Below are 18,214 nucleotides of genomic sequence, written 5' to 3'. Positions count from 1 at the left end.
ATATGCAATAATCTCTGTCAGACAGGATTACGCGGCAATCAATGCACCTGGAAATGAGAGGTGTTGGGTTCGAAATGCACATCAATTTCCTTTCAGCAAGCGGGACGTCCGGCCCAGACCTTGCAGCTCCCCAAAACAGTGGTTGGCAGGAAATAGTACGCTCCACATTAAAATATAATAATAGATATTTCTAAATTAAGTGAAAAGAGGGGAGGCAGAGAGGAACTGTGTAATGCAGTTTAGAAAGTGAAATATAAAAGCATGTAGACTGTTGTTGGAAAATAAATACAATGGAATTGGAAATAAATACAAAAATTAAAGGATGTCGGTATAAGTATGTTTTTTGTTCTTAAGGGTTTTACGGCGCTTGCAACACGTTTAGGTCATATCAGCGCCAGTAAAAAGGAAGAAAATGGGATAGTAAAAAATTCTAGAATGACAAATAAAGCACCCAAGAAAAAGTAAGACATAGGGGAACTGGGAACAAATAGGGATCAGATGTAGATTCCAAGAGCACACTATCAAAGTACTTAGTTTGAGACCACCTATAAGTCTCATCCGGACACAAGCACAAAATCCAACAAAGAGGAATACACTCAAATGCTTACATTATAAATTCAAAATAAAAATATAATAATACATAATAGAGAGATGATTTACAAGGAAACAAATATCATCTCCCAAAACAATAACTATGCATTTGACTGTTTCCCTCCCAGCTAGGACTCCGGCCAGGGCCATGACAAAACCAAGTAATCTCACTCCAAGACAAAGACAGAAAGCATGGTGGAAAACAGATATAAGGGGATAGAAGACACAGTATGTACCCCCCTGCCCACTATGGGAGGTCAGGAACCCCACCCAGCGGTATAAGTATAATCATTAGTGGCAGTAGCAGCAGCAGAAGGAACAGTAGTACTTTTAGTGGTACTAGTAGTAGTAGTAATAGTAGTATTAGTAGTAGTAGTAGTGGTAGTGGTAGTCGTAGTAGTAGTGGTAGTCGTAGTAGTAGTAGTAGCAGTAGTAGTGGTAAAAGTAGTAGTAGTAATGGTAGTAGTAGTAAAAGTAGTAGTAGCAGTAGTGGTAGTAGTAGTAGTAGTAGTAGTAGTAGTAGTAGTAGTAGTAGTAGTAGTAGTAGTAGTAGTAGTAGTAGTAGTAGTAGTAGTAGTAGTAGTAGTCATAGTAGTAATGCATACCTGCCTACTTGAAAATTTCAAATTCACTAAGAAATACAAAATTCATCAGTAATTAATTGTCAAATTTCAGTAATACTAAAGCAAACAAAAATAATGATAGATACTTTACTTTACTTCCAGTGTCATCTCATGGGTTGAGGTCGACTTGAAATGACACGCCAATCTTCCCTGTTGACGGCTTGCTGACTACATTCGGCTGCCGACAATCCTGTCCATGTCCTCACATCATCTATCCAAGTTCTTGCTGGCCTGCCTCTTCCTCTTTTCCCCTCAACTCTACCCTCAAGAATGTCCTTGTTGACAGTTTGATGGCGTCTTAGGTGTCCAAAATACCTTAGTTTTCTTGTTTTTATTACTTTCATTAGGGTCGGTCTGATATCAAGGATGTCACAGACTTCTTGATTTGTTTTCTTTTCTTTCCAACTGATTTTTCCAAGGCGACGGAAAGTCCACATTTCAAAGGCCTCAATTCTTTTCTCTATTTGTTTGTTCAAGGTCCATGTTTCTGAGCCGTAGAGAAGTGCTGAGTGGACATAACATTTGAGTATTCTTATTCTCTATCTATTATGATAGATACATCCTTTTATATATGTAAAATAAACTTACCATGTTATATAGGCCTACTACTTATGCGGGTCAAGCCTCAATCAAAGTCCATTTTCCACAGCATGGCAAAATATTCATAAGAAATCAAGTCCAGTGAATAAGTAAAAACTACATCTGCTACAAATTCTACATATTATATATATTAACACCATTTACAGTTCTTCAAACAAAATATTTATACACACTATATTAATAAATAAATAATTATTTTTCAATTTAACGTTGCGACCATTTGTATTAGTAATATTTCTTCTATTTCCGTAAGTCCGTAATTGCCCTTACACTTCCGTAACAATTACAGACGTTCCGTAATAATAGGCAGGTATGGTAATGATACTGATTTGTAATAAAAGAAAAAGACTCTGGATGGCCAGGGGGTGACTGTTTTTATTAAGAAGAAGAAGAAGAAGAAGAAGAAGAAGAAGAAGAAGAAGAAGAAGAAGAAGAAGAAGAAGAAGAAGAAGAAGAAGAAGAAGAAGAAGAAGTCTTTATTGTCCTCAAAATCGTGGCAATTTGTCATTTGGTTACACATTTATAACAATGCAATATTATGAAGAACATACTTGACATAATATTGACATATATATACACAAAAACACACATGCACACTAATAATCATTAACACCATCATCGTCATCAACAACATCATCATCATCACAACAACTTTCCTAATATTTCTATCACCATTCCCTTACAACACCATCACCATCCTCATCATACTCCATATTAAATTATTTTTTCCTGTATCAAGCTATAAGAGGGAAAGCTTGTGCTTTGATATCCCTCATCAGAAAGGCAAAGGTCGTGTTCTCAGATAGTGTTTTTCTCCTCCTCCTTCTTCTTTTTCCTCCTCCTCCTTTCTCCTCTCTTTCTGTTTCTTTCATGCATATGCCAGAAATAGTAATACATATCATATACATAACATGCAATTAAGGTACTGTATAGACCTGTAAATGAGCCCTATAAAAATTGACCGAAACTCTTCATAATTCGTCGAAATCCAAATAAAAGGTAAACAGCAAGCTCGCTTGAGCAAAACAATGGCAGAAAACTAATTTGCGCGGGAATTAATTAGGCTACTTACCATTGTTCCTTATAATTAGGTACCCAATCAGTGAAGAAACTAGAAACGGTCAACCAGTTTGTTTACAATGTGAGGCAATCGAGATGTACTGTAGCAATCCCTAACTTTCGATTTGAAGGTGTCTACAAAACGCACTTCCGGCTTTCGCATTTTATTCTTTTCATACTTTTACTTCCCTCCAGGTAAATGTGGTCAATTTTGGCTTAGACAAAACAGTGAATTTATTGCTCAGCAGCTCAGTTAAAATTGGCTACCATTGGGATCACAACAGGTTTGGAAAGTGAAAAAATAACTTGGAAGTCTGTGTGAAAATACACTGGGATGTGTTCAGACACGGCAATTCTAAAAAGTGTCGCTTAGCCTTGGCAATATATCTATCATTAATATAAACGGCCCATGAGCTATGCCTAGCGCTGTGGAACATTCCTAATTACTTTACTGTCATTCGACTACGATTCATGAATTCTTTCTTTCTTCATTTCTTTCCTTCCTTTTTTAAAATATTTGAAGTTGACAAATTGACTGATTTCAGTTAATTGACTGAGAATTTACAGGTCTGGGTACAGTAAAATTACACACAATGAGATAATGAGATTTGCACATCAAATTTACATATTAACTTTTTTTTTTTTGGGGGGGGGGGGGGTCCCAAAACAGACTCCGTAATATAATTAAAATCTAATCACATGCATGTAAACACACCCACGGATGCATGCACATATACACACCGCTCAATCTCTCTCATCTGTAGACCTTTGTCATAGAGTCATAAGACGTACCCTAGCCCTTGGTATTGATGCCACGACACTACATTGGGTTTTCTCCACCTATTACTTTGAGTTCCATGGCAGTCATAACTCAAATTTTCTTCTCTATTTGGAAATAATTTTGACAGGTAGTTTTCCCACCACTGTCTAATAACATCTTTAAAATATGCAATTTTTCAAGATAAGATTCAATTATAGATTTCTGCCAATATCATTTGAAAAATCCCCCCCCCCCCCCCCTTCTCTCTCTCTTTCACCATTTTTATATATTTATCAATCTATTTGTCTACCAGAGTGTCTTGACAAAATTGATAAATATCGTTTATAATAGAAATACACATATCATTCATACCAATTGATGACACGTTGAGCTAGACTGACTTTACCCGATTCCTTCATCCCTATCTCTTTCTTGATCACGTGGTAAGGATACAAAACATCAATGGGAAATTCAACAAACACAGGACCTGAAATTAAGTAGAATAAGAATAACTATAGAGTGGTACTATTAAGTTAAGTGATGGCAGACATTCAATAACATTAGAGCTTTATCTTAAAATACACATTTCATCTATAATGAGTTATTGATATTGTTATGCAATATGAAATGACACGAATCTAAAAATTTAGGCCTGGTGTCAATTCTTGTAAATATTCTTTTAAAACAACGGGAGTAATCTGGCTGACAGGATAATATATTGCATTTCCACCTTAGGAATCCGAGTTTGAGCCCAGCATCTCATTAAAAAAAAAATTTGAGCAAGAAACTTACACCCTCACTAATTATGCTGTACTGTGGTCGACACCCGGGCTATTTTGGGCTTTAAAAAAATCTTTTTTCAAGATAAACCCTTAATAAAAAAATCCCCTGAGAATGAGTAAAGAGAAATTTATTCATTTATCTAAAAATGAAACAATACAGAAAGAAATAATTTTTTTTAAAAAGCCCCATGGCTCTCATTCACATTTCAAAGTGTAATTATAATCCAGTTCTACTTCAAGAAACTACTTCAAATATAAATAGTACCAGGAGTTCCAGACTGGGCGATTTGCAAGGCTTTCTTTAAGGTAGGGACAATATCTCTCACAGTGGTCACCGAGGCACAAAATTTACACAAGGGTTTGAACAAGGACATTTGATCTATGTCCTGAAGAGCTCCCCTACCCTGAAAAACAACAGGCATCACAAGGATGAATAAAATCATGTAGTTCAAGATATTATTTATATGTGCGTGTGTGTTTGGAGCTTTACAGCAAATGTAACATATTAACATAATTTCAGTGCCAGTGATACCAAAGACAATTTATAAAATAAAAGGTTTTAAATCTAGATTTAAGTTACAATTATGGGCACCAGAAAATATTAAGACAAAGAGGTTAATAAAGATTGAAAACAAAATAAATACTTTGAGCAATCTATCTTTATTTCAAATTTTAAAACCACTTCTATGTCATATTCAAACAAAGAAGAGACACTTAGATGATAAATAAAGTATAATATATTAACCCTCTCAAATACAATTTCTCGTTTTTCTTATTATTACAATAGTAACAACACAGTGATTCAGGATATCAAATGAAGCTCGAGTATTTATGTATTCTGTTTACTAATGGAATTTAAGAATCAATTCATAGTGAAATTTTCTATATTATACATCATATGCACTATCACTCACCTTCAGTAGCGTGGCAGCTGCCCCGCCAATTAGTAAAACTGGTGACTCAGCCATTTGTGCATTTTTTACAGCTGTAACTGTATTCGTTACACCTGAAAAAAATAAGAATAATATTTAAAATGTATAGTAAAATAAAGGGAGTAAATATGACTCATATAAAAGACACAACACAAAGCAAACAAAGTTTCGGCCTTTGGCCTTTTTCAGGTAAACGTAGATAAGAAAAGGAAATATATTGTATTACATTTGCATAATGGTTAGTAAATGAAAAGAAAAAGAGGATTAGAAAAGAAAACATTATAGGTAAAAATGTGTGTGTGGGTGGAAAGAGAGAGAGAGTGAGAGTGAGGGAGAGAGAGAGAGAGAGAGAGAGAGAGAGAGAGAGAGAGAGAGAGAGAGAGAGAGAGAGAGAGAGAGAGAGAGAGAGAGAAAGAGAGAGAGGAACGAAATATAGAGACGAGATGAAGTAATGAGATGAAATTAAAACTGAAATTGAAATGATTTAAATAAGAAAAAGGGGGGGGGGGGGGGGGGGGGGGGGGGTGGTGTTTTAGAATTCGAGACGGTGATGGTGTAATTATTAAATATTCTTTAATGGCCAAAAACTTAGTGACTTTCAAACTTTTCTTCCATTATATGTAGGATGGTGCAACTTGATAAAAAATTTACGATTAAATGAATAAGTAAATAAAAAAATAACATAAGGCCCACTGTGCAGGAGTTTATTCCAGATCCTATAGCTGTAAACTGATAGTCAGAATTGCACTTGTAACAATTGCCCAAATTACTTTTGCCAAGGCAAACAGCCATTTAATCACTGTTGAGAAGAAAAAAAATGAACAAAACCAAACAAAAATAAAAACACCAAACCCCCCCCCAATTGAGTCAGAGTTGACTGGTCTATCATTAAAGCTAATGAGACAACCAAAATATATTCATTGGATGCAAAAATCCTTAAAATAGTTTTGAACTAAAGTGAAAAGCTTTCTTTTACCAGGACCAGCGGTCACGGCAGCAATCCCAACAGTGCCAGTCATTCGAGCAACTGCATCTGCTGCAAACACTGTGGTCACCTTGACAAGAGAGAAAATATTGCTAGAAGGTTACCCTTCACAGAAAATAGTAATAATAATAATAATAATAATAATAATAATAATAATAATAATAATAATAATAATAATAATAATAATAATCTGTACACTTATGACAATTTATATACTACTACTTATAATAATACTTTTATTCATCCCCAAAAAAGGAACTTTGTGTACAGATGTGTGCGTGTTTAAAAAGTAAAGATCTTCTAGATGGAAATAAATTATGTGGCTTCAATGCCTTCAAATAGAGACACAAAACAGTATAAATTTACACAGATAATAGATATAAATTAAAAATAAATAAATAAATAATCAAATAAATAAAAAATATAAAAATACACAACTAAGTGACATGCAATGTAAAATAAAATTTTAATTTAAATCAAGATAAAAACAATAAACTAATTGTTTAAAGTAGTTGTAGATAAGAATTATATGACCATACACCTTGAGGGACGAAGGATTTCCTGTCCTCTCTGTCTTTGTTTTTATACACAGGAGACAGTTACTTCTCTTTGAAAAATTAAAGAAACTGTACAAAGGGTGACTTTGGTCCCTCAAGATATTACTCATTCTTATGAAACATGATTGGTCATATAATTCCTCTATTTCATAAATGGCATTTGTATATTTGCTTGCCTTTTTCGCAATTTTAAAAATCTTTCCTACAACACATTTCTTAGCATTTCCTGACCATGTGGTAATACAAAAAACAATAATGCTCTCCAACACTGATCTATAAAAAAGCGCACAGAGGGTTATATTAATTCCAAATTCAGCTAATTTCCTAACAAACAAAATACATTCTTTTATTCGATTTGGTTACAACTGAATTGGTATGCAAGTTCCATGAAAAATTGTTATCAATTTTCACCCCCAAATATTTGTAATCCGAAACCTGTTCAATATTTTGTTCATTAATACTAAATGGTTGGAGATCACTTTTAATTTTCCGAAAGTCAATGATCATTTCTTTGGTTTCATTAACATTCCATTTCAAAAATTATTTTCACACCAAGTCACGAATGTATCTATTCCCGACCTGTAGACAGATTAATCTTCTTTAACGGTCAGCCCTTGGAGGACCGTACTGTAAGCAAATTTCAAAAGGAGTACTACTGAATTGGGACGAGCACTAGTGCAGTCATTCATATAAATTGTAAATAAACAAGAGGAAAGAACACATCTTTGAGGAAAACCTGTATTTATTGTAATTATTTTTTATTTAAGGTTATGAAATTCGACAAACTGTGTCAAGAATCCATAATATAGGTTGAGAATTAACACTCATGTTTTTTTTTCTTCTTCACAAGTAAATGAGGTTGTATTGTATTGAATGCTGAGGAGAAATCGACAAAAAGAATTCTACAATAAATTTTTTTTGGTTCGTCTAGATATTCATAAATGTTATTTGTTAAAACGACGATGGTATGCAAATTGATTTGAATCTGACTGAGAATGAATATGTGGATTTAGTCTATGAAGTAAAAATCCTTCAGAACATTTAATTAAACCAGTAGTTAACGCAACAGGTCTGAAATCAGAAATTTCTACTTTCTTAGGAATAGGAATAGATATTTTCCATATGGCAGGAATGCCGGATTGGCACATTGACATATTAAAAATATCAAAATTAAAGGACATTTGTACCGAAAAATGGACAAATTTTGACACATTGTGAAACAGATACTTTAAGGTCTTGTGGGTATACTTTGCATAGTTGAATTGTCATATGTGACCCTCCGCCTCGAAACAGTATCAAATCGGGATTTTCCATTTTTTTTTTTTGTACCCAATAAAAGCTTATTTTATGCCCAAAATTTTAATAGCAAATTTATAAAGTTCTGATAATTCATTGCCGAGATATGACCGATTGAAGAAGGGAGAGTGTAAAAACCAAGTTTTGAGGAAATCGACTTTGAAGTTGAGGCACCTGTTTCACGCAGTCGAATCCATGGGCAAAGGAAACTCCTTGGATACGGGAATTGAAAATTTAATGAGCGTAATAAAATTTGTCATGAGCTTAGAACATACTTATTACAATATGCACATAAATTTTTGCAATAATCCAATCGTTACTTTTGTAGTTATTTATTATTATGTAATATGCTCTTGAATTAATAAAAATACTAATAAATGCCTGCAACTTTATGAAATTGTTCACTTGTCGATAGGTTTTTTTACATTCAAATAAACAATCAACGAAATAAGAATTATTAATGTGACATTTTTGTTTTATTTAATAGAGGAAATACGATTTCAAAATGTCAAAAGTTAAAGAACAGCTAATATTTTCAGTACAGTTCTGAAACAACGTGAAGCTGGGTGGACAGAGAGAGAAATATCATGAAAGAGGAAGAGAGAGGAAGGAAAAGAAACTGGCACGGACACAAACACACACACACCACACATACAAGAGAGACAGAGAGAGAGAGAGAGAGAGAGAGAGAGAGAGAGAGAGAGAGAGAGAGAGAGAGAGAGAGAGAGAGAGAGCGGGTGAACCGCTTGTGCATTAAAGAAGGCAGGAGGGGAAAAGAGTAAAGATGTGTGTGTGCATGTGTGAAAGAAACATTTGAGAGAGAAAGAGAGAGCGACTGAGAAATACCTTTGTTTCATAAGAAGCCAAAGTCAATCAATTGGAAACATTTTGACCAATGAGATTGCATTTGAAACAAATTGGACTGGTCAAATGTTTCCATTTTGAGTCACAGGGGTGAGAATGACTGGTCACAAAAAAGTAGGAAATTTTTCATTGTGAAGATCATGACCCATCCATGCGACCATAACCTATAAATTTGAATTTCACTAAAATTTACTGAGATGCGATCCAGAATTTGTCTTGCCACAATTTCTGAAATGACTCGTGGAATATTTAAAGTGAAAGTGTAATTACAACATTTGGTGGTTGTAGTAGGTATATTATTGTGGTGGTGGTTGTAGTAGGTATGATGATGTGGTGGTGGTTGTAGTAGTAGTGGTGGTAGGGATGATGTGGTAGTGATTGTAGTAGTAGTAGTGGTCGTATGGATGATGATGTGGTGGTAGTTGTAGTAGTATTGGTAGTAGGGGTGATGATGTGGTGGTGGTTGTAGTAGTATTGGTGGTAGGGATGATGATGTGGTGGTGGTTGTAGTAGTGGTAGTATGGTTGATGATATGGTGGCGGTTGTAGTGGTAGTTGTGGTAGGAATGATGATGTGGTGGTAGTTGTAGTAGTAGTGTTGGTAGGGATGATGTGGTGTTATTTGTAGTAGAAGTGGTGCTAGGGATGATGGTGTGTTGGTGATTGTAGTAGTAATGGTCTTAGAGATGATGATGTGGTGGTGGTTGTAGTAGTAGTGGTCTTAGAGACGATTGTGTGGTGGTGGTTGTAGTAGTTGTGGTAGGAATGATGATGTGGTGGTAGTTGTAGTAGTAGTAGTAGTAGTGTAGGTAGGGATGATGTGGTGTTATTTGTAGTAGAAGTGGTGGTAGGGATGATGATGTGGTGGTGGTGGTTGTAATAGTAGTGGTGGTAGAGATGTTGATGTAGTGGTTTTGGGGAGTGTTTTTTATTCAGTGATGATAATAGCAATTTGTCAAAAAGGAGGAAAATGTCTCCATCTATCGATCAAACACAAGCAAAGTGTAAAAATAACAGGAACATAGTTTTGTATTAGTATTATTTAATATATTACTATAACTAGTATAAATCCATTCTTATTATTAGACATAAATTGACTTTTTGTAAACATTTAATGAATTGTCCTTTCCATAAAGGCCTACAATGTTATTCAAATAAAAGGCCAGAAAGTGTTGTTTTGTTTTGATTTTTACTTTATAAAGCAGGTTATAATATCTTTGTTACCAAAACCTAGTGGTTATTCAGCTTATAAATACAACCCAAGAATCTCAAATTTAAAGCCATAGTCCAAAGGTAAAAAGAAAGAAGAGTAAACTAAGCCAATCACCACATAAGACATAATGGTGGTTTTGAGGAAAATGCTTGACACGGCAAATTCAGCGGGAAATTTCTGAGAAATTCTCAAAATCATTGTTTTATTTATCCAAAAATGTTTTGAAAAAGGAGGAATTGTGTTGGGGATGGGCGGAGATAAACTACCATTTAAGTGGAAGATTAATAATGACCAGCATGAATTCATGTAATTGAATCTTCTTGTTTGTACTGCATCCTCCAACTGTTTATGACATGTCACAAGTTATCATCACCCCTTGTGGTCAATTGTCAGCTATTTTATTCTCCTCCCCCCTTTTTTTTAGCGTTCCACATTGTGGATTGTTTAAACACCCCACCCCCTTCCATAATTCGGTGAAAACACAATAAAACGAACATCTCTCTCTCTCTCTCTATCTATCTGTCCCTCACACTCTCTTTATTAAATATATCTCCCTCTCAACCTCTTTCGCTCTCTGTCCCCGACTCTCTCTCTCTCCCTCTCTCTCATTTTCATAAATCTATATCTATCTATCTATCTATTTATCTATCTCTGTCTCTCTGTCAGTTTATCTATTCATACATTTATCTTTTTCTTTTTTTTTTAGTATTTCCATGAGAAAGTTCATTCATTTTTGAAGGCTTTGTTTACTTTTCTTTTTTTTAAAATTATTTTTAATATGTTTATCATAGGCAATCTCTGCAAGTCTAAGAAACTGTTGTTCCTAACAAAGTAGTTAAAATAACGTAAAGACTTAGCTAGTGCTAAAATTTCAATTAAGAAAGAAAGATAGGTACTACGCATCAAACATTAATCAATGCAGATAGACAAAGAAATGAGAACACGTGGTGTGTATCAAATTGCGCAAATACACAGACACATACATACATAAACACACACACACACACACAGGCATGCACGCTTCGACCATGCCGACCTTTGTGACCACACACAGCCCGGGCATCTCAATGGCTGACAGGCGCATGTATTCCATTCGACCAATCAGAATCTCTTATTTGTAAGGTTGTTAGGGAAAATGCTAGTCTTGTTTACAGTTTCTAAAGTTCATTATTGGTTGAACTATGTAAATGTAGAATCAACCATGCATTCTCGGAGATAGATAAAGATACGCCCTTTGCTGCCATGTCTTACATGCTATTGGTCGGAGGAAAAACTCAGCATTATCAAGCTTTGGAAAGAGTGGCTATCGGAGAGAAATGCAACTCTCGTTTTGAATGCGTCACTGATAGGTGCATTTTAAAACTTGAAATTATACAATTTATCGCAAATATTTATGTTTAATTATGATTTTATGTAAAAAAAATGATTGTAGTTTCTGAAATTACCAAAAACTAAAATTTGATTATTTTGACCATTTTCACTTTAAAATCGATTTTCTTCGTTTTCCAAATCCCGACTTAATACTGCTTCGAGGCGTAGGGTCACATATTAGAATTCATATCACTTTCTTTGACAAAGATATTTTGCAACAGAATACAAGAAGGATGTATTCTCAAATTTTTAATGCCAACAAAATCAAAATGCTAACCATAGCAAAGAAAACGCATTGAACTGCTCTTGAGTACTGGCATCATAATTGGGGAATTGCTAATAGCAATAATAATAATAATAATAATAATAATAATAATAATAATAATAATAATAATAATAATAATAATAATAATAATAATAATAATAATAATAATAATAATAATAATAATAATAACATAGCTGCCAACTTTTCAAAATGCAAAAACGTATTATTATACGCGGTGCAGCACGGACGCCCAATTCATGTCTTAAAATGGCATATTTATTAATGTACTTAAGTACTAGAATGGTCAGAACTGTAATACTAAGAGAAGCTTGCCTTTATCATCATACTGGGTAGGCATAAGTGATGGGGAGGTGGTGACAGAAGCAGATTACTGAGGCTTGGGCTTAACAGCCTCCTTTGTGGCGAAAATTTTCTCCCAAGATTGGTTGGCAGCTATGTAATAATAATCGTTTGTTTTTAAGGGTTTTACAGCGTTGCAAACAGATTAAGGTCATATCAATGCCAGTAAAAAGGAAGAAAATGGGATGTACAATTAAAAGGGCTTGAAGAAAAAGTAAGACAAAGATGAATCGGTTCAAATAGGGAACAGATTTAGATTCCAAAGCACACTATCAGTGTACTTAGTTTGAGATCACCTAAAAGTCTCAACCAGAGACCAGCACAGGTCCCACTAAGAGGAATACACTCAAATGTTTACAAATCATATCTTAAAAAAAAATAATAATAATAGTACAAAACAGAGATGATTTACAAGGAAAAAAATATCATCTCCCAAAACAAATATTATACATTCGACTGTTTCCCTCCCAGCCAAAGACTCCTGCTAGGGTCAGGACAAAACCAAGTAATCTCATTCCAAGACAAAGACAGAAAGCAATTGGAAAAGACACAGCAAGTACCTCCCAGATCCCCACCCAGAATAATAATAATAATAAGAAGAATAATAATAATAATAATAATAGTAATATAATAATAATAATAATAATAATAATAGTAATAATAATAATAATAATAATAATAATAATAATAATAATAATAATAATAATAATAATAATCACAACAATATCAATATAATGATAATGATGATGGAAACTCAAATTACCAACGTTGACTTACAGGAGAGTTTGGGGTGACATGATAGCAATATACAAAAAATAAAGTGGGAATTATGACAGGGAGGCTGGAAATTTTGTGAAAATTATGTGGTCTGATAATCTACCCAGATATGATAAAAGAGGGTACAATAGAAAGCTTTGTCCACAAGGAGCAAGGATAGCAGATATGTATAATTCTAATGTGAGAGCTTTTCAACTGTGGAATAGTTTGCCTGATGTAATCATATCTGTGAAGAGTTTGAATTCGTTTAAAAATAGACTTGACAAATACTGGAAGGAGCAAGAAATACTATATGGCCGTATGAGGACCTGGCCTGATAAAGAACATCTGGAGTCAAGTGAAGACGATCCATAAGAGCCTTGCTGGAAATTATAGTTAAGTATCTAAATTAGTTATATATGATGAAGAAGATGATAATAAAATTTAAATTTAAATTACCTCATGACGAGTGTCAACAACTCTGATTCCTAGCTTTTCACAGGCTACCAAAATGGGAGAAATGTGACCACCCACCAAGGTGAAAACATGCTTCACATTGTGAGCCTGTAATGAATATATGCTAATTAAACATCGAATAATTAATGAAATGTCTCATGAAGAAAGGGGCTCCCAATAGTGCTCATCTAGCACGCAAAGGAATCAGTATCAAAACAAAGGTGCAATAAAGATTGTTTTCTCACACCTCTGTCCAGACAGCATTGATTTGTATGTGGGCCTATTGGATCTGGTGGAAAGTGCTATGTGACAGACCAGCGTCTAATTTATCAGGTGGGGAGCAATAATTACTAACCACTGTCTTTTTACTGTTACAGAAACTGGGATAAACTCCCACCTAACGGCTATATGGTTCTGAAGAACTACTTTTTTACTTAAATATAAAAAAGTGTTGAAACTTCCAAATTACTTATTCCTTTGTCTCTATCACCTTAAAAAAGCAACTTTATATAATTATACAAAGGATTAAACAACCACGTGGATATACCACCAAGAGCTACCAAAACAACAACAAAAACTAAAATTGTTACATTTTGTTTTTAATGTCACACTCTCATATCATTCAGATATAAATGTGAAAACAATTATTTTGACAAGTGTAATATATGTTGCCTTTATTAGTTCCTTCACTGATCAATTATCATGTTTCAAATACGATACAAGTAAGAATGCTACTGGAGAAAAAAAACCTTACGAGCCATTGCCCATTTTATTCTATCAAATATGACTGTTATACAAACCATTATGTTTGTTCCTGGAAGTTTTAATGGTTAAGTGACTATTTTGTTTATGATTATCCTTTTCGTAAGAGAGAGCTCAAAATGAAAATTACCTTTAAAACTTCTGCGACCAATTCTCCCCCATGCTTATCAGATGTTACATCAACCTGCAGTAAAACGGAAAACATTGCATTTGTATTAATATATTTGATCCCTTTCACAAATAAATTAAGTTGTTATATATATATAAAATTCAAACGATACTACTTTCATCTTGATTTTTAGTCAAATTTCTTTAAAATACACAAAGATTCACTCCACATATTAAATAAGTTAATTTCCAAACTGAAAGGATATAGATGGAGTGTCTTGAGTATGGTTTTCCATGTATCTGAAGGCTCAAACCAGTGTTTGTGTCCATGGCTATGCCAGCCAGTTTTATTGACCATCACTCAAACCAATGTCTGGTTCAGATTACATTCATGCGTGATACTGATAGGTACTGCAAAAGAGGACAATTTCCTCCATTAAAAAATAACATTTATAGTGTGAAAGCCCCATAAATGTAATTTAAAATTTATTGAGAGAGCTTTAATAAAGTTTGCAGATGATTCCGCTCTAGCCTTATCAATGCAGCGCTACTAATAAAAAAGAATTGATAGATTGGTCTCTCAGTATTATACTGATACCCACCACCTAGAGCTTAATATAAACAAGACAAAGGAGCTTGATTATAGGAGCGTGAAGGAACCATTAGAGCTGTAAAAGTTAAAGGACCAAAAACTATTCCAGCTAGTGCTACAAATACCTGAACAAAGGATCAAGTGGGATGAACACATTTCAGTGAACAGCTGAGTGGGAACCAATCGTGACCCACCCAACCTAGTGACTGGAAACTGGAAATTGACATTAAAGTAGGGCTGTTGTTATTCACAGACATATCTGTATATAACAATCGGCTATTTAAGACAGACATGTTTGTGACTACTTTTTTTTAATATACGTGGACACATGGAGATGAATTTTTATGCAAAAGGCCAAACCAGTCACAAAAAAAGCCAAATAATCTGAAAAAATGCCAGTGGCGATATTTAACACAAAATCGAAGTTAATAGTGCTCAAATGCCAAATCCAATTTTTTAAAAAGGCAAATGGCATCAATGAGGAAGTTTTTAACATTTTGAACTGAAAACATCAAGCTGGCAATTCCGCCTTTTTTTTTTTTCAACCAGTAAGACGCTTGTTAATAGTGCGGAGCGGTCCCAAGCATGTTTAGGACCGCCGGTTCTACAGTCCCTGGGAAATGAGAACCGCAAGGACTGGTTCGAACCGGTCTTTTTCGACACTGGCCAATTACAAGGCGTCATTGGGACCGTCAAACGATAGGAACCGGTCCTGCAGTAGATGGCTGTCGAACCGCTAAGAGTAAGTGAGAGTGGAGAAGGTGTGCTGCCTCAAAACATGAAAATAGTGCTATAACACTATCCATTAAGCATGTGTTTGTGTGTGTGTGTGTGTGTGTGTATGTTTGTGTGTGTGTCTGCAAAGATTGATGGAGCGGGTCGGGTCAATGTTAGGGAGTGAAAGGAAAAGGGATTGTTAATATTTTGTGTCTGTGACATGCTGGACCAAAAGTAAAGGAAGTGGGAAGAGTTTGTTTTGATTTTTTAAATTATTTTTTTAGGGGGGGGGGGGGGGGTTGTTCCTTTTTTCTCTTTTTGTGCGGCTATGTGGTCTTGTGGTATGACACTTGATTTCGGATCGAAAGGCCCTGGGTTCGAGCCTCGCTCGGCGCCTAGTTTAGTCCTTGAAAGACTCTTTACTCATATCCTATCACCATACTCAGGTGTAAAATGAGTACCTGGTCGTCAACATTGTTGTCTCTGTCGGAAAAAATTGTAACATCGCCTAACAGGCGTCATGTCTCGTTCTACATGTTACGTGTTGCTATTAGTCAGGAACCCGTTTTAAAGCGCTTTGAGCACATTTAGTGGATATTGCGCAATATAAAAGCTCACGTTTTTTGTTTCTTTTTTAATTAAAAAAAAATTCTATCTTTGGAAAGGACGCTGTCTATCCCAAAGTACTTTTTGCTGGATCTAACAAACCCAGCTACCCATTCACTGCTGAATAGACAGAGAACAGAAGAAAAAAAAACCTCGACTGCACCTGAGATCAATCTCTGGCCCCTTGCGTGTAAAGAGAGTGCTCTATCAACTGAGCTATCCCCCCCCCCCCCCAAATAATCTAATGGTGGTTTTTAAAAATACAGACGTTATAATCGTTATTTTTGAAGAAAGCTATAGTATGTGAAACTTGTATCATTTGATTAGTTAAAACACCAAACGAAATAAAAATATTATTGTATCATCAAATGACAACAATACGATAGAAAGGAGTGGTGACAACAGATAGCCAAAAGAAAAAAATCGGACCAGCTCGGTTCGAAACACACACACATACACACATCTTATAGTAGTCACATTCATTTCAAAGAATAACCCATTAGAGAAGAGGGGTGATGTCAAAATAGATCATTGTCATTGCGATCATTAGTGTGTAGTAAATTAGGAAATTTACCCCAAGTAATGGAATCGCCCAAGGCGTCTTGCGGCCCCTCTTACCCCGCCACACACACAAGAGGGCGTATGTGCAAGAGGGGGTTGGTGCGATTAATTAAGTGGGATGGGTGGTTAGGCGAACGACCTAGGCAAAAGAACCGAGAAAAGGCAGTAAAGAAACTAGAATGGCTGGGACCGTTCAAATAGAAAGATAAGAAGTGAGGATAATAACGTTCGGCTCAACGGCTCGGCCAATGGTTCGTTACCTAGGGACCGGTCCTCCGGTCCTAGCTAAGGAACCCTGGGACCTGTTCTTGGGACTGGTCCTCAGCACGGCACTACTTGTTAATCAGCCAAGAGAGAGAGAGAGAGAGAGAGAGAGAGAGAGAGAGAGAGTAGAGAGAGAGAGAGAGAGAGAGAGAGAGAGAGAGAGAGAGAGAAGAGAGAGAGAGAGATAGAGAGAGAGAGAGAGAGAGAGAGAGAGAGAGAGAGAGAGAGAGAGAGAGAGAAATTTCCCTCGGAAACAGAGGAGGGAATAATGATGATGATAATAATAATAATAATAATAATAATAATAATAATAATAATAATAATAATAATAATAATAATAATAATAATAATAATAATAATAATAATAATAATAATTTAAAAAAATATTGTCTGAGAATAACGACAGTCGTCAAAGCCCCTACATTAATATTGCTCTGATCTGAAAGACTGCTATTTCAAAAGGGAGTGGCTACCCGTGGTGAGAATAGAAAATCAGTCAACCTCTCACCCCAGGTCAGAATAGAGGTGGCAGCCCCTTCTCGTTATTCTCACCTGGTGTTAATCAACATGTATAGCCGGTTGAGAATCGAGAGTAATAGTAAAAGAGGCAGCCTTTCAAAAGGGAGGCCTTCTGAAAGCTCCTCATGCTAGCATTTCTTTCAATTTGTATTTTCACTGTGGATCTTTAGTCATACATTTATTTATTCAATTTATCAATACACAGTAGCATTTTAAAAACTCAAGAACAAACCTTGATAGATTAGTGAATGTTTCAACTTTCCTAATACGACCTTTGTCATGGTTTTCCGTCACCATTTTGTTTTGTGAAGTATTGCAGGCAGTCCTTAGTTATTTTTTCTATTAGGGTTAGCTCGAGGTCGGAGGATTTTTTTTTGTTTCAGGTTTAGTCTAAGACTTAGTAAAGGTGCTAGGGTGTTTGTTTTTCCAATTTGGGTTAGTTGGGAGGAATTCTGTAGTTTCACAGCAGTTTTATTATATTACTTAATCTTTTAGCCCAAACATTGTTTTATCAGGGCTATCATATCTTTAGATAGGGTTGAAGATGGGTTCGGGGGGGAAGTGGTTCGTCCCGATAATAAAGAGGAGGGAGGGGGGTATTCGGGGTCTCCCAGCG

At 35.2% G+C, this 18,214-nt stretch overlaps 1 protein-coding gene across 1 annotated transcript in view; it reads right to left on the bottom strand.

Annotated features, from left to right (window-relative positions):
* Window positions 1–18,214, bottom strand: part of LOC144978576 (2-hydroxyacyl-CoA lyase 2-like) — a 51,991-nt gene that overhangs the window by 32,400 nt on the left and 1,377 nt on the right. The window contains exons 2-7 of the mRNA XM_078924827.1: window positions 14,362–14,415; window positions 13,473–13,577; window positions 6,324–6,402; window positions 5,330–5,421; window positions 4,681–4,819; window positions 4,006–4,120 (exon numbers count right to left, since the gene is read on the bottom strand). Of these exons, the coding sequence (XP_078780953.1) occupies window positions 4,006–4,120; window positions 4,681–4,819; window positions 5,330–5,421; window positions 6,324–6,402; window positions 13,473–13,577; window positions 14,362–14,415 (584 nt within the window). The remainder of the gene's footprint in view (window positions 1–4,005; window positions 4,121–4,680; window positions 4,820–5,329; window positions 5,422–6,323; window positions 6,403–13,472; window positions 13,578–14,361; window positions 14,416–18,214) is intronic.

This window comes from Berghia stephanieae, chromosome 8 (assembly GCF_034508935.2).
Source record: "Berghia stephanieae isolate SIO BIC M18660-M18661 chromosome 8, UCSD_Bste_1.3, whole genome shotgun sequence".
Lineage (NCBI taxonomy): Eukaryota > Metazoa > Mollusca > Gastropoda > Nudibranchia > Aeolidiidae > Berghia > Berghia stephanieae.
The sequence above is the reverse complement of the archived record's forward strand: the minus strand, read 5'-3'. Positions and strand labels throughout refer to the sequence as shown.